This window comes from Calypte anna, chromosome 20, assembly GCF_003957555.1.
Source record: "Calypte anna isolate BGI_N300 chromosome 20, bCalAnn1_v1.p, whole genome shotgun sequence".
Lineage (NCBI taxonomy): Eukaryota > Metazoa > Chordata > Aves > Apodiformes > Trochilidae > Calypte > Calypte anna.
Genome location: NC_044265.1, coordinates 13,587,487 through 13,607,222, shown reverse-complemented (window position 1 = coordinate 13,607,222; position 19,736 = coordinate 13,587,487). Strand labels below are relative to the sequence as shown.

Below are 19,736 nucleotides of genomic sequence, written 5' to 3'. Positions count from 1 at the left end.
CACCCCATACCAACCATACAAACATCAACCCACAGATTTCCCCCCAAAAAGGAGCCCCCAGCCACCCCCACCCCATCCCCTGGCACACACCAAGCACCCAGGAGCTGCCACCACCCCAAGGATCATTTGAACAAAGCAACATCAGGAGTGAGACCCACTGGGGAAAAAAATAAACCCACCACCTTCTGGGGCTGCTTTCTGTGCAAAAACGGCTCCTTCCACCCCAGGGGCAGCAGAAGCAAAACCAGGGGGGTTTTTTTTTGGTCTCCTCTCCCCCCCAGCCAGCCTGCAGCAGCCATTAGCCAGCCCAGGGCTGACATCAGCCAGCAGAAAACCAGAGACATTTGGGCTTGAGAAAAAGCAGGAGATGACAAAGACACAGTTGTTTACCAGCAAAGCAAACAGCTCCTTTCATCTGGGGCTCTCCTGGGACTGGAGTGACCCCAGGGCTGGTGCTGCTCAGCCTCTTTTCCTTTGGGAATTCCAACCCGTTTCCAAGCGACCAGCAGGGATTCCAGGATGCCCTGCTCTTTGGTGGAACATTGGAGCACCAAGTCCTCCTGGAGCACCAAGTCCTCCCCTGCCAACCTGTCCATGCCCAACCCAAGGCCACGATTCCCAAGGAAGACCCAAACTGGGCAAAACTCTGCTGTATGGAGCAGGAGGCAGGGCTGAGCCAGAGCTGAACTCTGCAAGGGCTGCAAACCCATCAGCACCAACACAACCCAGAGGGGAGGAGGGGGTTGGACCCCACAATTATAGGGACAGGAGGGTTCATGGGATGCTGCAGGGACAGCAATCCTCAGGGAAAAGTGGAGCCTTCCTCCCCTATTCCCTGGGATGCAGCTCTTCCATCCTGCTCCAGGAGCTCTCCTGCTCTGCCAAACACTCCTGGATTTTCACCTGAGCTCTGTCCCTACCCCCAGGGATTCTCTGCACCTCTGGAACCAACACTTCCACCCATTTCTCTGGGGGCAGCACGGCCCAAAGTGCTGCAAAGGTCACGAGTTTTCTCCTAGTGTTACACTTCAGGTTTTGCAGCTATTTTCTGCAGCTGCCTTTGCCAGGAAGGGTCTCTCCTCCTGATCCCAGCCAGCTGGCACCAACCTCCTTCTGCTGGTTCTTCCTCTGGCTTCTTTTTAAAAAAAACACCAAACATGCAGGGTAAAGCATCCTGAGGAAGGGGAATCTCTCTGTACAGCTGAAGTTACCACCACTGCTGTCCCCAAAGGAGGGTCCTTATCCCACGGGGGGAGCAAACCCCTTGGGTGTCAGCAGGGTGATGCCACCCATGGCACCCTGGGCTTGCCAACCCCACTCCTCCAAAGCCTTCCTGGAGGATTCTGATGCCAGCAGCTCCCCACAGACTGTCCCCACCTTTTGGGGACACTTTGCCTGCCCTGTAGGCAGTGCCAGCACCCCACTGCCAGGGGGGTGGCTGCTGGAGGGGGGGGGTCTGCCCCTCAAAGGGGTTCTCCAGCCCTGCAGATGTCTTGGCATAGATGATTTGTTGATTCTTCACTGCATGGATCTCTTGGGGTGCAAGGAGCACCCCCAAACCATCCTCATCCTTCCACTCTTCCCACTAAGGCTCCCCCATCCATCCCCCTGCCCTCAGAGACCCCCGACCATCCCGGATCCCTGCTGGACCAGGAGGGAAAAGGCAGCAGGAAAGTCCTGGGAGCCAACATGGGGAACTGGCAGAGCCCCAAACCTGAGCTTGTGAGTAAACAAGGAGTGCTCGTCCTTGGTGTCCCATGAACAACACAGAGACCAAACATCCCCCAAAATAACAGCAGCCAAATGTCCCCCATAAACCACACCAAATGTCCCCCCCACAGTGACCAAATGTCCCCCCCAAACAACAGCCCATAAACAACAGAAACAACACAGAGACCAAATGTCCCCCAAAAAAACACACCAACCAAACGTCCCCCAATATAACAGCCACCAAATGTCCCCCATAAACCACACCAAATGTCCCCCCCAAAAAAAACCCACACCAGATGTCCCCCAAAAACACCACTGACCAAATGTCCCCCAGAAACCACACCAAGTGTCCCCCACAAACATCAGGGACCAAACATCCCCCAAAAACATCAGTGACCAAACATCCCCCACAAACAAGTGACCAAGTGTCCCCCCCACACAACACAGTGACCAAATGTCCCCCATAAACCCCACAAACCAAATGTCCCCCACAAAAACCACCCCAACCAAACGTCCCCCCCAAACAGCAGTGACCAAATGTCCCCATGTCCCCCAGCTCTCTCCCCTCAGGAAATAAGGGTGAGGGGCTAAGGGGAAGGGGGTGGGGGGGTTTGGGATCACCCGGGCTGCACCCCAGCCACAAGGGTGAAAAAAAAATGTAAAAAGGGAAAAAAAAAACCCCACCCCAAAACCCCCAATCCAAGGCAAACCCCAGGAGGAACTCACCCACCATCCAGGGCCCAGCACCCCGAAATGCGGACACTGGAGAAGGCGGGGGGGCTGCTCATGGTGGGCAGGGGGTGTCACCCCCCCACTCCCCCCCAGTCCCTGTCCCCTCTGCCTCAGGGTGCTGAGGGGGTGTCCATGCCAGGGGGGGTCCCTGGCTGCACCCCAAGGTGAGGAGCCATGCAGGGCAGTGTCTGTGTCCCCAAAACCCCCCCCCCGAGGGGTTCCTGAGGGTGACGGGGGCTGAGGGGGGGGGATGGAGGAAGGAGAGGAGAGTGCTCCTGGGGAGTGTCTGGGGCTGGGGGGGTCAGGAGGAGCATAAGAGGATAGCTTAACCTAGAGATTACGTTCATTACCTGGTATTAATAGAACTGGCTTGATTAAAGAAAAAGCAAAGGGGGGGGGTGGAGGAGGAGGAAGGGGGAGGTGACACCTCTTCCTCACCACCCCCCAGCATGGGACATCAGGATTGTCCCCCTGCACCTCTGCTGCCCGGGATGGGGCTCAGCCTGGGGAGGGGGCAGCACCCGGTAAGTGAGACCCTGGGAGCAGTGGGGAGGGGGCTATGGGGGGGGGGTGAATGGGAGGCTGGGGGGGACAGTGTGGGGTGGGGGTGGAGGGGACACCCACCCAGCACCCCTCTGGGATCTGATGGAGCTGGCTGGGGACTGGGGTGCTGAGGCCATTCCGGGGACACCAGTGAAGGATTTGTCCCCCTAACTCGCTACAATGGGGGGGTCAGGATGGGTCCCCCCCCGTGGTGCTCAGGTCCCCTCGCTGTCCCCTGCTCCCTGCTGTAAACAAGTGGGTGAAACTCAACACCCCGGGGCTGTGGGTGGCTAAGAATAACACTGGGGGCCCTGCAATCTACTCCCTCAGCCCCCCCCCCTGCCACCTGCCCCCCCAGACCCACCCCACTCCTCTCCTGGGGAGGGCAGGGACCCCCAGCACCCATCAGCCCCGGGGGTCCCAGACCCCTGGACCAACACCCACCCCCCAGCACCGGGTGCTGGGAAAGGGGGAGGCAGCAGAAGTGACCCCAAACCCCAGGCAGCAGCAGGCAGGGGGGGCTGGGGAGGGGGCTCAGCAGGACAAGGGCCCCCAGCCCACCCCAGCACGGTGAGACTCAGGGTCACAGCACCCACCTCCCAGGGGACATGGGGGATGCTCCAACCAGGAGCAGGGATGGACACCTGGAGATGGGACCAGAGATGGGAGAAGAAATCCTTCTCTCCTTCTCCCTCCCTCTTTCTCCTTCTCCTCTTTTATTTTTCCTTCTCCCTCCCTTTCTCCTTCTGTCTCCTTCTCTCTCCTTCCTCCTTCTCCTTCTCTCTCCTCCTCCTTTATCTCTCTCCTCCTTCTCTCTCCTTCTCCTTCTCTCCTCCTCTTTCTTTCTCTCTCCTTTCTCCTTCTCCTTCTGTCTCCTCCTTCTCCTTTCTCTCTCCTTCTCCTTTTCCTTTCTCCTCTTTCTCCTTCTCTTTCTCTTTCTTTCTGCTCCTTCTTTCTCTTTTTCCTTCTCCTTCTTCTCTCTCCTACTCCTCTTTCTTTCTTTCTCTTTCTTTCTCTTTCTCTTTCTCTTTCTCTTTCTCTTTCTCTTTCTCTTTCTCTTTCTCTTTCTCTTTCTCTTTCTCTTTCTCTTTCTCTTTCTCTTTCTCTTTCTCTTTCTCCTCCTCCTCTCAGGGCTCCTCTCCAGGCATGGATCACTCCCTGGATCCCAGTATCCCCAGTACACAGGGTGGGCAGCACCAGTGCCTCTACAGCTCCTGCCCAGCAATGGGACCCAGAGAGGGGAACATCACCCTGGGTACCCCAGGAACAGGAGGGTTTCAGAGGTGACTTGTCCCCTGCCCCAGCAGCTCCAGAGAAGTCACCGATGATCAAAGGAACCTTTTCCATCCTGTGACTCCAGCCCAGACTCCCCTTTGCTCTGGAAAAGCTCTTTTTTTTTTCTTCCAGAAGGTTACAAATTAAATTCTCTTCCGCCATCCTTTCTGTTCCTCCCACATTAAAGAAGCAAAAAACCCAAAGGAACACAAGGAACAAAGCAGACAAGGAACTTGGCAGGAACATTGTTCCTCCCTGGTGCCTTTTTTCCTGCCTTGGTCTCAGAAGCCCAAGCCCTGGGTGCCTCTCCTGGGGTCTCAGCCCAGCTCCCAGCCTGGCCCCAAACTCCATCACCCACTGAGCCCTCCTGGCACACACCAACCACCTCCACTTCCCACTTCCTGACCTCTTCCATAGGCCAAAACTCCAGTTTGGGACTTTTTTTTTTTTCTTTTTTCTCCTTTTAGATGATTACTAAGGGTGAATCCCTCCTCTGTCACCACCAGGAGCTGGACTTGAAAACGGGAGACACAGCAAAGCCCCCCCCTGTTCCTTCCAAGGATGGGAAGCTGCTGGGTGGGATTTCTTTGGGATTTAAGGACAGAGGTGGAACCACACATGGAATGTCTCTGTTTGGTCACTCTAAGCTGAATTTCATCACTGGATCCACGTGAGAGCTCAGGGACACCAAAACCCTCTCAGAGGGGATCCCTCTCCCAGCTCCCACCCCTGCCAGGAGCACCCATGGGTGCACAGAGGCCAAACCTGCTCCCATTCCTCTGGGATGGGTCTGAGCTGGGTGGTTTGTGTCTCATCCCATCTTGAACTTCAGCAGCAAGAGGATGGAAAACCCTGGGGACCTTTCCCAGAAAGGATGAGGGGGAGCTGGGACCAGATCCCAAACCCCTGGATGGAAACCAGGCTGGAGGAGGAATTTGATGGAGAGAACACACAAGGAAAAGCTTCAGGAAGGCCAAAGGATGGAGGAAACCTGCCCAAGGGATGGAGGAAACCATCCAAAGGATGGAGGAAACTTGGATTAGGGATGGAGAAAACCTGGCTGGTAAATCAAATGAGATTGGGGGAAAAGGAGACTAAAAAAAAAAAAAAAAGGAGGTAAAAAGGAGACTTAAAAAAAGAATAACAAGCCCAGGAAAAAATGGTAAGAAATAAATAATAAAAGAATCCATTAAAAAGGTAAAAAAAAAAAAAATCCCCATGCAAAAAGAATAAAAAAAATTAGGGGAAAAAAATGACAATGGCCAAAACTGACAGATAATAATAAAAAAAAAAAACCTCAAAAAACCCTGGGTGAAAATAATTAAAAAAGGGAAAAAAAAAAAGAACCCAAACAGGTGGAAACCATAATAATAAAAAGAGTAAAAAAAACCCCAAAGAGGTGAAACACAGAACAACCCAAACCTGAAAGAACCCAAGGAGGTGAAAAAGAAACCCCGAAAATTAAGGAAAAAAAGGGGAGGTTTAAGAATCAATTAGGCAATAATTAATTAATTCATCAGGAAGCAGCGGGGGGGATGTTTTGGGCCAGCGGGGAGGCCCCACTCGCGGAAGAGGCAGCGGGGGACGGGACCGGGACCGCAACGACCCGGAGCCGCCGGGACCCGGCGGCTCCGGGTCGTTGCGGTCCCGGTCCCGTCCCCGAAATGTGGGTTTGTAGCCCGGTTCTTACCTGTCGTGTGGTTCCGGACCCCCCTCGGTCACCGGGACCGCGGCCATGGCGGTACCGGGAGAGGAAGGAGCGGCCGGGGCGGAGCCGTCGCGGAGCTCCCCGGGATTTGTAGTGCGGGGATGGGGAGGGAGATGGGGGTGATGGGGGGCAGAGAGGGGCTTCTGGGGGGCTATGGGTGCTGTCTGGGGGAGATGGGTGCTGTGGGGTGAAGATGGGGGGTGTGGGGGGCAGACAGGGGCTTCTGGGGGTCTATGGGTGCTGTCTGGGGGAGATGGGTGCTGTGGGGTGGAGGTGGGGGGTGTAGGGGGCGATGGGTGCTGTGGGGGAGTGATGAGTGCTGTGGGGGGAAGATGGGAGGCTATGGGGGGGTAATGGGTGCTGTCTGGGGGAGATGGGTGCTGTGGGGTGAAGGTGGGGGGTGTAGGGGGCGATGGGTGCTGTTTGGGGGAAGATGGAGGCTGTGGGGGGCTATGGGTGCTGTCTGGGGGAGATGGGTGCTGTGGGGTGAAGATGGGGGGCAATGGGGGGTAATGGGTGCTGTTTGGGGGAAGATGGAGGCTGTGGGGGGCAATGGGTGCTGTTTGGGGGAAGGTGGGGGGCTGTGGGGAGGTGATGGGGGGTGTGGGGTGAAGGTGGGGGGTGTGGGGGGCGGACAGGGGCTTCTTGGGGTCTACGGGTGCTGTCTGGGGGAGATGGGTGCTGTGGGGGGCTATGGGTGCTGTTGGGTGAAGATGGGGGGCTATGGGGGTAATGGGTGCTGTTTGGGGGAAGACGGAGGCTGTATGGGGGGGTAAGTGGGTGCTGTGGGGTATGGATGGGTGCTGTGGGGTGCAGGTGGGTGCTGTGGGGCAGCTGCAGCACACAGCACCCCACAGCTCCCCCCTTGCTGCCAGCAGAGCTCTGGGGGGCAGCAGGGATTTGGGTGGCCCTGGCTTTAGGTTTATGGTGCCACATGTTTGGGGGGGGTGTGTGCAGGGTGAGCCCCACTGCCTGGGGTCCCCATCACCCCCTCGGGGGAGCTGAGGGTGTTGGAAAAGGCAGAGTGAAAGCAGCACTGGGGAGATGGGCAGAAATCTGCAGCTTTTTTTTTTTTTTTTTTTTTTTTTTTTTTTTTTTTTTTTTTCTTTTTTTCTTTTTCGTTTTGTTTTTTTTTGGCACCGAACCCCCCCCCAAAAAAAAAACCAAACCAAAACCAAAAACAAACAACAAAAAACCCTTAGGAAGCAGCAGAGGATTGTTTCCCACGCGGGGGTGGCCCAGAGGTCCCCAGGGAGCAGAGGGTCCTGAGCTGGGGGTGGCTCCCAGGGCTGGGAGAGGAAGGGTGCTGCTGATGGGTGGGGGAGATTTAGGGGGATTTCAAGGGTCAGGGGGCTGAGAAAGGGGGGAGGGTGTGCTGAGTTTGGGTGGGGTGATGAGTTTTGGGGGGTGCTGAGTTTTGGGGTGGGGGATGCTGAGCTTTGGGGTGGGTGTGCTGAGCTTTGGGGTGGGGGTATTGAGCTTTTGGGTGTGCTGAGTTTTGGGGTGGGGATGCTGAGCTTTAGGGTGGGTGGGGGATGCTGAGTTTTGGGGTTGGGGATGCTGAGCTTTGGGGTGGGGGATGCTGAGTTTTGGGGTGGGGGTGTTGAGCTTTAGGGTGTGCTGAGCTTTGGGGTAGGGGATGCTGAGTTTTGGGGTGGGGGCAGTGAGCTTTAGGATGTGTTGAGTTTTGGGTGGGGTGTTGGTTTTGGGGTGGGGATGCTGAGCTTTGGGGTGGGGATGCTGAGTTTGGGGTGGGGTGTTGAGCTTTGGGTGGGGGATGCTGAGTTTTGGGGTGGGGTGTTGAGTTTTGGGTGGGGGATGCTGAGTTTTGGGGTGGGGGATGCTGAGTTTTGGGGTGGGGGATGCTGAGCTTTAGGATGTGCTGAGTTTTGGGTGGGGTGTTGAGTTTTGGGGTGGGGGATGCTGAGCTTTAGGATGTGCTGAGTTTTGGGGTGGGGGTGCTGAGCTTTGGGGTGTGCTGAGTTTTGGGGTGGGAATGCTGAGTTTTGGGGTGGGGGATGCTGAGTTTTGGGGTGGGGGTGCTGAGCTTTAGGGTGTGCTGAGTTTTGGGGTGGGAATGCTGAGTTTTGGGGTGGGTGTCCTCACCCCAGCAGCCCCAATTTTGGGGACACTGCTGGGCTGGAGACCAGGAGCTCCTCCCATTCCAGGAGGATCCCTTGGCCACCCAAATCCAGTGGATCCCAAGGTGGAATCCTCCCTGCAACTGAAGATCCAAATAACGATGGGAAGAATAAAAAAATCAATAACCATTTATTTGCTACAGCTGCTTTTAATCCATACAGTACATCAGTTCCCCCTCCGGGGCTGGGCGGGCAGAGCTGCTGTTACAGTACTCTCCAACTGAGGATTTGTCAATGAGTAACAAAAAAAAAAAAACAACAAAAAAAAAAAAAAAAAAAAAAAAAAAAAAAAAAAAAAAACGTCACAAATGGGGAGTTTCTTATAAGAGAGTTTACTGTTAAAACAATTTTATTTTTTGCAAATAAACACTTTTTAATATATATATTTATATATTTATATATATGGTTACAAGTGATAAATTGAAAAGGTTTTTTTTCCTTTTTTTTTAATTATTTTTTTTTCCATTTTCTTGTTGTGGTTTTTAATTATTATTATTATTATTATTATTATTAATTTTTTTTTTCCCCCCCAAAAATACACTTATGCACTAAGAACTGGCATCGACGAGAAACAGTGGGGTCTGCCATGGGCTGGGTGGCACCAGGAGAGAAAGAAAAGAACAAAACACTCCCAAAGTTCAGGTGGGGGCAGCTCCATGCAGCTGGACTCAGCCCTTGCTCCCTGCCTGGGGGGTGACAATGCCACCCTGGGGGGGGTGACAGTGCCCTTGTGCCACAGCTGACCCCACCAGCACACTGCACCCCTTGGGGGGGTCTCCTGCCCTGTGCTTGCACCTTTTGGGGAGGTTTTTCCCCTTCCTTGGGGACACGAGTGGGGGGTGTCCTGGTCCCCAGGGTGCTGGAGCTGTCCTGCAGCCCCTGCCATGCTCTGAGCCCCCCCCTTTGCTTCCTGTAAGGGACCCCCTGAGCTCTGAGTGGGGACAGAAGGGGACACTCCTGTCCCCAGCACCCCAAAACCCTTCCTGGGGCTGTGGGTCAGCATCCCCCACTGCTGGAGGGGACAACCCCATGGCTCAGGGCAGCATAGGGGGGGCAGGGGACAGGATTTGGGGGGGCTGATCCCTGCCTGCCCTGGATTCCTGGTGCTGCTCCAGAGCCTTCCCTGGACAAGCAGGAGAGCAAAGGATGTCTCGTGGAGAAGGGGAGGGTGGGAGAACAGAGTTCCATTGGGGTGAGGACTATTGGGGGGAAATAAAAAAAAAAAAAACCTCAAAACCAACCCACCTTTAAAGGGAAAATAAAAACCTCAAAGATTTCACTTTTTCACACAATTTCCCACTTGGCCAAGGGGCTGTGAGGAGCCTCTCCCAGCTCCTTGTGATGGGGACAAGCCCAGCACTGGGTCCCCACTGCCCACCCTGAGACCCCAAACCTTCCCCAGATCCCCCCCTTCTGGCCAAGCTGCTGCTCCAGGTTAATTCCTCCAGCAATTAATCACCGATGGGGCCGATTAATTGCGTGTCAGTGAGAACTGAGCCCAGTGCTGTCCCCAAGGGGAGCAGAGGGGTTTTACAACCTCCAACCCAGCAGCTGGGACCACCCAGGACCTGTTCCCTGGGCCAGAAGCTTTGCTGGTGGCTTTTCCCTGTGCTGGGAGAAGATTTGGGGACCCAGCAGCTCCCTCTGCAGACTTCTCAGTGCCAAACCCCATGCCAGGTCCCCAGCTCTGCCCACTGTCCCTGTCCCACCAATGCCCACCCCCCTGAGAGCCCTCCTGTCCCCCCCAAAGCACCTTGCAGGGGTCTGGGGGTCCCTCCTCACCCACCCTCCCAGCAGTTACTGGGAGCACAGAGCAGCTGGATCCATCCCTCCAGCTCAGCACAGCAAAATGCCACCCCCCAGGACAGTGTCCCCATGTCCCCATCCTGACAGAGACCAAGGCTCCAGGTCCTACAGCTCTTCACCTCCTCTCCCTTCCCCAGGGTGGGAGTTGGGGGGTGTCAGGATTTAAAAAGGGGATGAAACCCAAGCTAATTAAGCTTTCTCACTAATTGCTTAGAAGCCTGGAGCACCCAGCAGAGCTCTAGAGGGTTCCTGCACCCTAAGGAGAAGGTGCTGGGCTGTGCCATGGTGGCATCCAGCTCCCAGGAGTCATGGACAGGGCACTGGGTGCTCAGAGATGCCACCAGACCCCCCCTTGTCCCCTCCCCTCTGCCCTGTCCCTAATAACCTGCCAGCAGAGAAGGACATTAATTATCATGAGCAGCTCCTGGGAACAGGGAGCAATCCCCAGCCTCTGGTGGGGGCTGAAGAGCTGAGAGGGAAAGTGAGGGTTGAGGTTTTAATTGATTTAAATAAAAGCAAAAGCTCTCCTCCTCCCCCATCCCCTCCAACGCCACCTTCCTGGCTCTGTACAGGGCAGTGGGGGGTGGAAAAAAAAAATCAAATTAAGGTTTTCTGTTCTCTTATTGAGAGAGAACTTGCCCCTTATCCCAAGGACCGAGGTAGCCTGGTTTTTGTCTGGAGTCCTGCTCCGGGGATGGATCTCTCCAGGCTGGAGCAAAGTGGTGGTGGTGCAGATGGAAGGTAAAGCCAAATAAAGAGAACAAGGAATGGGCAGTGCCTCGTGCTGGGGGGCCCTGACTCCAAGGAAGACAGTCAGGAACCTGGATGCACCTCGAGGAAGCCAGGACAGACCCCACAGCAGGTCCCAGCCCCCAGATGCCTGAAAGCAGGACCCATGATTGTCACTTGCTGCTGTCCCCCTGTCCCCGTCACACACCTCCTGCAGGACCCCAAAGCCATTCCTTCCCCTTGGGCTATCAGCACCTTTGGGATGAGGCAGGATGGGGACCTGGAATGAGCCCTGGGGGGGTCCCACAAGGGTCAGGCAGCTCCAGCAGCTCCCCCTGTCCCTGGCACTGCCCCCAGGACACGGCTGCTCCCATCACACCCCAACATTCCCACAACTTCCAGTGAATCCCTCTGACCTGACCCATCCTACAGCAACTCCCCTCTTCTCCCATCACCTTCCAGGGGTGCTCACACCTCCCGAAGCCACAATCCCCCCACAGCCACCACGACCCCTGCCCCAAACCTTTCCCTGCCTCTCCTCCCAAACCCAGACCCCCCCACAGGGCTCACTGCCAGACCCTGCTCTCTGGCTCAAACATCTTTGGAAGCACCGTCCTGGGAGCAGGGATGGAGCAGGGGAGTGGGGGTTGGAGCCCATCAGAGGCACCAGGACAGGGGGGCATCCCCCCCACCCAGCAGGCAGCTGCAGAGAAGCCCCTTCCACGGCCCCCCCACCCCCCCTATTGCACTTTTCTTTCACTCAAGAGTCCCCAGTTGGGTGCAGGGAGGCAGAAAGGGAGTGAGGGGTACAGGGGGGGTGGGATGGGGGGGGTCCCACCAGGATGAGGGGTATGTACAGGGGCAGAGGGTGGGAAGGGTCCAGCTTGCTTGATCCTGTTTTGTTTTCCAGTGTGAAACAAGGTCGGTGACTTGTTTAAAGTGGTTAATTGGTATTTTCTGTCTTTTTTTTTTCTTTTTTTTTTTTCTTTTTCTTTTTTTTTGTAAAAAGGGGGTGAGTGGGGGGAGACGGGGGGGGGGGGGGGAGACGGGGAGCAGGGGGAGGTGGGACAAAGGGGAACAGAAAACTGGGAGAGACACCCCCACCCCCACCCCCCACCCTGTTACCCTGGGCTGTAAACGAATCCTCGGAGTCAAGTCTCTGAGCTGCTCATTTCTCGGGCACCTTGCTGGCTCCTCCCTTCCTCTGGCTCGGGGGCTTGGGGACACGATCGTCCCCTTCAGGGCTCCCTCGGGAGCCTTCCCAGTGCTCGAGGGTTTTCTTGTGATTAGTCTTTGCTGCCACGCTCTCTCTGCCCTTCGGGGACGTTTCTGGAAGCCTCTCCTTAGGTTTCCTCCCTCTTTTCTTCCCGTTTGTGCTTTTCTTTTTCTCCTCTTTGCTGGCAGAAAGCTGTTCCCTGCTTTTCTTTTTCCGGCTGGTCTCTGCCGAGGTTCGGAACCAGTTCTGCATTATGGGGTGACACTGGGCTTAGTGGCAGTCTGTGCCTCACCTCACCAAGCCCAGACCACCCCACACCCTGCTGGCATCACCTCCCCGAGGACAAGAAACCAGCCTGGGGGTGCTGAGGATCCAAAGGGGGACAGGAAGGTGACCCTCAGGCTGTCCCAGCACTGCTGATGCTGCTGGGGGTTGTTGCATGGATGGATGGATGGAGGGATGGATGGATGGAGGGATTGATGGAGCCCAAGGATGGATGTGCTGGAGCAAGGATAAGCCCCAAGCCTTTCCTTACCTCTGAGTGAGCCTTGATGATGTGGTACTTGACCCCACTCTCAGAGCTGAACTCCTTCTGGCACAGGAGGCAGCGGTACTTGCCCACTGAGTGATCCCCCTGCAAGACAGAGCATCCTCCAGAGCCAGAAACACCCCAGAGGGCTGGAGCCATCCCTCCCCCACCCCACCAAGAGAAGATGACACTTCAACTTAGAAGCAACAGAAAATAAATGCTCATTTCCACAACAGCAGCTCGGCCAGGGGCTTGCAACTGCATCTTCTGCTCTGAATTTTGTGCCATGGTGGTGGTACTGACCCAGCAGCTCCACCAAAGCACCTGCAGGTCCCACCAGCTTGAGGAGGTCCCACCAGCTTGAGGAGGTCCCACCAGCTTACAGGGCAGTGAGCTGCAGGTTCAGCTGCCTCTGCAAGCCCAGCATTGGTTGTTCTGTTATCACCAGCACACCGTGTGTCCCCAGAGGGGACCAGCTGCCCTGTTCCCTCCCTGCCAGCAGATCTGTGATCTCCTAGGACTGAAGCACCACCTAATTTATGTCCAGCAGACTCACCTAATTTTCATTTTAAGCTGCCAAAGAGAGGCAGTGGCTGTGGGATTGCTGTTGGGATGAGTGATGTCCTGGCTGAGCAGCAGCTCACAGCACAGGGGAGATAACGTGCTCTCTACTGATGAGGGGTTTATGGATGAGTCCCTTGTGGCAATATGTGTGTGCTCCCTGGGAATTTCTCCAGAGCTCTGTGATGGAAAAAACCTGGAGCTGGACAGGTCTTCCATTTTAGGGAGAGGCAGGACACAGGCAGCCCTGGCCCCGCTTCAGAAATACTCCAACAAAAATCACCTCAGTGCCTCAATCCCCCGAGGAGAATCCTCTGCTCTCAGTGGGGCTTGATGCATTCCAAACACATCCTGTGGGGTTTTACAGCAGAAAACACAGCCCAGCTCCAGAGGGGCTGTGATTTACCCCAAATTTGGTAATTTGGTGCACGTATCCATTGCCAAAATAAACCCACTGCAAGGGGGAAGAGTCTTGCTGACAGGAGGCAGCAAACTCCCCCCGAGCTGACCCCAACACCCAGCCCCAGCTGCACTGGACTTGCCAGATCTGGGGGGTTCAGCTCTGAAGTTAAAGAAAATCCTTGTGCAAACGCCTGGCTGCTTTCTGTGCACAGAACCAGCCCCAGAACAGCTCCATTTTCTCTGGGAAAGTGTTTGCTGGGGGCCTGCCCAGTGCTTCAGCCTTACAAAGGGACTGCCCTGCTCTCCTGTGTTTGCACTTTTATCCTGCAGCAATCCAGCTTCTCCTGCCGGATCTCTGCAGCCCATTTGCTAAATGATCTCATTAGGGGCTGAAGTTCCAGCAGGATTTGGAGGAGTGCAGGAGTTTGTGTTTTTAATAACCACGGGGTCTGTATTGGAGCTGCCTCCTGGAAGCTCGATTCAATGGAAGCTGCAGCTGGAAATGTTTCAGGGAATAAAGCTTTACCAGCTCTTCCTCAGCTCCAATTTGAGGGACCTACACTGAGCTCCCAATCCCTCCCCCGTGAAGCCTGCAGGACACCAGAGCTCACTGCAGCCAGCAGGGTTGCTGGGCACTGGTCTCAGCACAGATCAAACCCTTCTCCCAGTCTCAGCTCCATCCCCAGGAGGTATCACCTCTGGCTGGGCTTCCAGAGCCCCTGCAGAGTTGCCCAAATCAATGGAGAAAGACTCCAGATTCCCACCTGGCTGGAGAACTGTTCAGCTTCCAATGCCCAGCTCCCTGGCTCCAAGGTGGCTGTGTGGGAGGTGCTGGCCAGGCTGGGTGGCCAAGGGCTTGTGGCCAACTTGGGGGCTGCAGGAGTCAAGCTGGGCAGGGGCTGGTGCAGGATGGGGGTGCCCAGGGGGGAGGATGCAAAGCAGGGAGGCTCAGTCCTGCTGCCCCACCTCTGGTGTGCTGGAGGTCTGAGCACTGGGGTGAGATGGTTCTGTTGGAGACCTCTCTTCCAAAGCTGGGCTGGAAGCAAAATCCCATCACGTCCCCCCAGCTTGGGCCTCTCCACCTTCACCTGCCCCTGGCTGTGGGTTGGATCCTGACCAGGAGGTCAGTGCTGAGGGTGAGTGTCTGGTCTGGGACTGTGTGACAAGGGGCTGAGAAATGACAACTCTATGGGCAGCACAGCTCAGCCAGCACAAGAGTTTCACCTGTACCATTATCCCTTGGTCTGTTGCCTCCCAATCATCCACAGGGAGAAAACCTCAGGCTGAAAACCCTGGGCTGAAGCTGTGCCCAGAGGGAACCTACCTTGTTGCAGTTGGCCAGGTGAGCTTTCAGCCCCGAGACACTGGAGTAGATGGCTTCACAGCACTGTGGGAAGAAAGCAAGAAGAGTTGGGCACAACCCCCCCTTGGTCTCTGAGCCTTCCTCCCTGCTGGGGCTAGGAGGTTGCTGTGCCAGCAAGGTCCAGGCTGAGCAGCTTGAGGTTAATGCAGAGGGCTCTGGTCACACGTTTCCTATTAGTGCTAATGGGAGTCATGTGGCCACATCCCTCTGACACGGGCTGAAAAATGGTCTCCCCTAAATGTCTCCGTGGCAAAGGGAGGTTTGTGAGCAGTCAGGAGGTCCTGCTGGGCTACAGGAGTTCTTGGAGCCACAGCAGATGTTTCATGGAGAAGAGAAATCACCCAGGCAGCAGCATGACCAGTTTCTGAGCAACCTCTTTTCAGAAGTGGCTGTGTATGACATTAATTAGCCAGTGTGTCTCCCCCAGCCCTCTGGTACCAGCCCTGCTCCAAACTCCCATTAGCCAGGCTTCGTTTCACATGATAAATCAATGACCCAGCACCAGGGTGGAGTTCACCTCCAGCCAAAGCTGCCTTTCACAGCAAGATGAAGCACATGCACCATGCCCCTGAGGTCTCTGCCTCTCCCAGGGTGTAAAAACATGGAGGGGTTTGCCTTGGGAAAAGCAAGCTCTCTGCATAAAAAAAAGAAAAAGGTTCTCAACATCCTGTGCCCATCTTTATCTTGGGAGCTCCAGAGCCCAAACTGGGTAATGCTGAACCACCAGCCCAAGGGGAACTGGGGAGAAGGTGGCCTTGTCCTCAAGCCCAGTGGCTCAAGAGCATCAGGGGGTCCCAAAGGTGGGACAGACCTTAACCAGGCACGGCAGCAACAAGAGGGACAGGAGGTGAAACAGGGGTCTGGGCATCAGTGCCCAACAAGAGCCTGGCTTTGGTGGGTTTCTGCCCCAAACCTCCCCTCTGCTCCCAGCCAGCCCGGAGAAGAACTCAGAAGGTTCTTACATTGTTGGGACAGTTGATGTGGCCTTTCTCCTTCACTTCATTCTTCCAGTTTTCCAGCAGCCTCGGATTAAGCTTTGGAAGCCCCGGCCGGGTGTAATTGAGCTGCAAACAATAGAAGATGATTAGCAGAGCAGCACACACCAGTCTGGTCCTTGGTGGAGTCCTTGCTCTTCACATGGGTTTTGTCCCCCCCTGGGAGAAGCAAATCAGGGATGAAAACTAGTTGAGAAGCTTTCCCTGGAGATGTCATCTCCCCCCAGGCATGGCACAGCAGCGGGGTGGCTCTGCCTGCTGCTGGGACACCTCTGGCCACACTTCCCCTTCCCCACAAAATCCCTCCCCATCACAATAAGAACCCCCAGATGTGATTTATTTTACCTTGAGTCTCAGAATTCTGGTTCCTGTCTTGCTGGGTTTCCTTGTTTTTAATTTTAATGTAGTTTAAAAGCAGAGCAGGGCTGAGGGGTGGCCTCGGGCTGGAACTGGGCTGGACCCCCAGCACCACAACCACCTCCATGGGGGGCTGGCAAATGGGAGAGGGGAAACTCCTGGGTCCAGGAATGGGCAGTTTTGGTGCAATGTGTTGGTGTGTCCTTTCTGCTGTGTTTCATAACCAGGAGAATAAACAACCCTGCACACTGGGCAGAGGGGATGGCTGCCAAGAGCCTCCACGGCTGCCTTCCACCCATGAACGGGCACAACCCCTCCAACAATGAAAGGCCCTTGTGTCTCTGCCTCTCCTTCTGGCAGGGCTGCTCTTCCCAAGTGCTTTTAATTACTGCTTTATTAGCCACTTTGAGGTTTAGCATGGGGGACCAGCTTCCCCAACTCCATTTCTGCATGTTCAGCACAAGCAAAGGAGGCTGTGCCATCCTGCTGCCTCGCTGCTCCTCACCCAACCAGCTTGGATGGGACCTGGGGGTGTTGCTTGGGTCCCAAACCTGCCCTGAGCAGGAGCAGGTCCCAGACTTGCCCTGAATGAGCTCACGTGTGGCACCCCAAGACATGAAGCTGTTTGTGGGCACCCCTGAGCGTGGGGCATGGCTGCAGGGAGGTGTCTGTGGGACACAAGGTGCTTGCAGGGAGCTCCAAACCCAGGTCCTGTTTTCCAAATGTGCCCCCAGGACCTGGAGCTCCTGGTTCCAGCATGGCAGGGAGGTTCCAGCTGGATGGATTTCTTTTCCAGCTGTGACTTTTTCCCTGATAAAGCTGTGAATTTGCCTTTGGGCCAGCTCCCCTGAACAGGCTTATCCCAACCCAGCACCCAAAGCCCAGCTGCCACCCGAGGGCTGGGGATGTGGAGGGCTCAGAAACTGCTCATTTCCACCCAAATTTAAGTGACCCACGAGACCCTGTGGCAAGGCATGGCCAGAGAAGGAGGAAGCCTGGGAAGAGCTGGGCTCAGCACGATGGGAAAAGGATCTTTTGAAACGATGCTATAAATGCTGCTGAGGATGGATGTGGAAAAATCCCCTGAGCTCCAGCCCGTTGCTCTTCTGCCATGCTCGGAGGCTGGGGGAGATGCCAGCAGAGCTCTCTGAAGCCCTGGGATGGTGAATCTACCACCAGCTCAGTCCCCTGCCCTGGGAAGGCAATGCCACCTCCAGGGGAGAACACAAGAGTCCCTTTTTGTCATGGATACTGAGAGCCAGGATGCTAAATGGCCTCCTTAATTAAAACCCAATCAATCCCATGAATGAGCAAACATGAACGGTAACCACACACAGCCCCAGCAATAACCTCTCCCTCCGTGTGATCCCCGGGGAAGAAGAGAGGAGGGGGGGGATGTTCAGAGATGTGGACTCTGCTGCTTGGAGAGGAACCCCCTCCCCTCTCTCCTCCAGCAGCCCTGCACAATAACATGCAAATCCCATGTCTTCCCAGGGCGCTGCGGTTCTGGGAATGTCAAAGTCATCTTTATGTCTCTATTAAGAGGCAGCCCCAGGCATGGAATATTATATTCTTTTTTTTTTTTTTTTTTTTTTTTTTTTTTTTCTCTCTTTCTCCTTTCTTTCTTTTTCCATTTATTTTCCTCAAACAGCCTGTAAGTGAAAATCTTCATGGCCAAATCATTAAAAGGACTTACAACGGGTTTTGGCCGCAGCCCATCTCTTCTGAACAGTCGAAGGATGCTGGGGTGGGAAGGCTTATTTTCTTTGACTGACTGGTTTTATTTAATTAACTTTCATATTTCAACCCTCTCTGCTCCCTAGACAGCTCTCCCCTTCCCCAAAATACATCACAGTAAATGAGAACCAGGCAGGCTGCCTCAGCCCTGGCCAAAAAGCTCCCCTGGAAGCGGTGCCGAGGTCCCCACAGAACCCGGGGATGCTGCAGGCCAGGGGGGCAAAGCTAAAACACACCTGGGAAAGGGGGGGGTCCCATGGGTGGCTCTGGGTTGTTGGGTCACACCACACCAGTGCTGTGACCAAGGATTTGTCCTTCCTGAGCTCTGGGTCAGCAGCTGGAAGTGGGATCTGGTTTGGCCCATCAGTGACACGAGTCCACAGGGCTCAGCCTGGCTCCTGCCTGGATCACAGAGCTATTGTTTTGGGGGACAAACCCGAGCCAAGCTCTGCTGCTTTGGAATTTGTCCAGCTTCCAGGATGGGTTTTTTCTTAAACTCTCAAGCCTGGTGGTGACTTGTCCCCTTTAGCTTCACAACTGGCCCAGGGCAGCCCTTTGCTCTAGGGGGATCTGCAGCCTACGTGGCTGCCCCCAACCCTGCAGCAACACCCAGACCCCCACCCAGCTGTGGGGAGGCAAATGGGATGATCTTACACACCCCAGAGAAGTTCTGCAGCCTCCCAAGGGGGCTGCCTGGGCTGCAGGAGCTGGTGGCACCTTGACACCTGGAGGAAAGCATCCCACCATGAAGCTGGGGCATTGCCATGGTGCCTTCTCCTCTCTCACCTCCTGAATGCCTCTTCCTTCTGCTCCAGGAGGTTTATTTCTCTCAATCCAGCATCCAAAATGGATGAAGGCATCATCACCCACCAGCTTACAGAGCCCACCACTGCCTGTCCCCACCACTGAGCTGGGACCTCTTGCTCCTTCTTCATCCAACTCCTCCTGGGCAGGCGACGGCCCCAGCGAGGGACAGAGGAGAGCTGGAGGATCAGCATCATCTTCACGGAGCTTCTAGAAAGGTTTTTCTTTTCTTTTGTTTTGTTTTTTTTCCCAGAAAAGCAGCAGGGGGGTGCCCTTCCCCATCTGACATCCCCAGCAAGCGGCCGTTGTGAAACACCCCATCTGTTTCAGCTTATCCCAGAGGCAAATAAAGATCCGAGCGAGAAAATCAGACTCCAGTGTATATTTAGAACTGCTGGATCTGGTTAGTGAGGGATGGAGGCAGCACAGGCCCTGGGATGGAGCAGCAATCCTTTATTCTAATGCCATTGCTTTGGTGCGAAGGAATCCGGCCTCTCGGGGGAAGGCAAATTCATCCCACCATGGCCACCAACAGGATCCAAACCCAACGGGCCCTCTCCCCAGCTGGGACTGGTTGCCACATGGCCACGAGGCCAGGTCATGGGCTGCATGCAGCAGGGCTGTCCTTGCTGGGGGGCTGCAAAGCCCTGGATCCCATCGGCTTGCCTGCCCCTGGGCTTTGCTGCCTGGGAAAGGGATGGAGAGGAGGGGTGGTGGCTTTCTCCATTGGCTCCTTTGGAATCCACGTTGGCTGCTGGGATGGTGGTGGGTTAACTGGAGAGCTTGGGGATGGAGTAAGTCCAGGTGCATCCAGCTCTCAGTAGTTACAGACAGGAGGTGGCAAGTGTCTGTCCCTCCAAAATCCCCCAATTTTGCTGAGATGGTGTAGAAGCAGTTGGAATCTGCCACCAATCCCTGGAACCTCACCTCTCTCCAGGTCGAAGCCAGTGAGGGGTTCTGTGAGCCCAGCAGCATACACTGAAGGCTTGATCTGGACCATGGGAAGAAGAGGAGATGGCGTGGAGGTTCTTCTGGGAACCATCAGCCCTGCTCATGGTTCACTGGTGTTTGTCTTTCTGATGCTCTGGTGGCTCATCTCCTCCCTCGGTGCTGATAGGTTTGTTGGGT

General features: G+C 55.2%; 2 protein-coding genes and 1 long non-coding RNA gene across 10 annotated transcripts in view; 1 reads left to right on the top strand and 2 right to left on the bottom strand.

The window, feature by feature from the left end:
• UCKL1 (uridine-cytidine kinase 1 like 1) overlaps positions 1–6,050 on the bottom strand; it is a 20,914-nt gene extending 14,864 nt beyond the window's left edge. For 2 of the 4 annotated variants that reach the window (XM_030462795.1, XM_030462794.1), the window contains exon 1: positions 5,951–6,050. In XM_030462795.1, coding sequence (XP_030318655.1) covers positions 5,951–5,997 — 47 coding nt within the window. In that variant the 5' untranslated portion in view covers positions 5,998–6,050. Of the gene's footprint in view, positions 1–2,436; positions 2,750–5,950 lie in introns of those variants that run through there. The other 2 variants (XM_030462792.1, XM_030462791.1) reach the window with 1 other exon arrangement.
• LOC115599414 lies at positions 2,839–19,736 on the top strand. 2 transcript variants are annotated; one of them, XR_003988392.1, is made up of 3 exons: positions 2,839–2,966; positions 4,117–5,048; positions 19,726–19,736. It is a non-coding gene; the product is annotated as an uncharacterized LOC115599414 (long non-coding RNA). The 2 variants fall into 2 exon arrangements; XR_003988391.1 differs by lacking the exon at positions 19,726–19,736 and having other exon boundaries at positions 4,117–5,354.
• Positions 9,924–19,736, bottom strand: part of ZNF512B (zinc finger protein 512B) — a 28,090-nt gene continuing 18,277 nt past the window's right edge. For 3 of the 4 annotated variants that reach the window (XM_030462787.1, XM_030462789.1, XM_030462788.1), the window contains exons 14-17: positions 15,678–15,779; positions 14,677–14,739; positions 12,396–12,494; positions 9,924–12,106 (exon numbers count right to left, since the gene is read on the bottom strand). In XM_030462787.1, the coding sequence (XP_030318647.1) occupies positions 11,813–12,106; positions 12,396–12,494; positions 14,677–14,739; positions 15,678–15,779 (558 nt within the window). In that variant the 3' untranslated portion in view covers positions 9,924–11,812. Of the gene's footprint in view, positions 12,107–12,395; positions 12,495–14,676; positions 14,740–15,677; positions 15,780–18,975; positions 19,600–19,736 lie in introns of those variants that run through there. The other variant, XM_030462790.1, reaches the window with a different exon arrangement.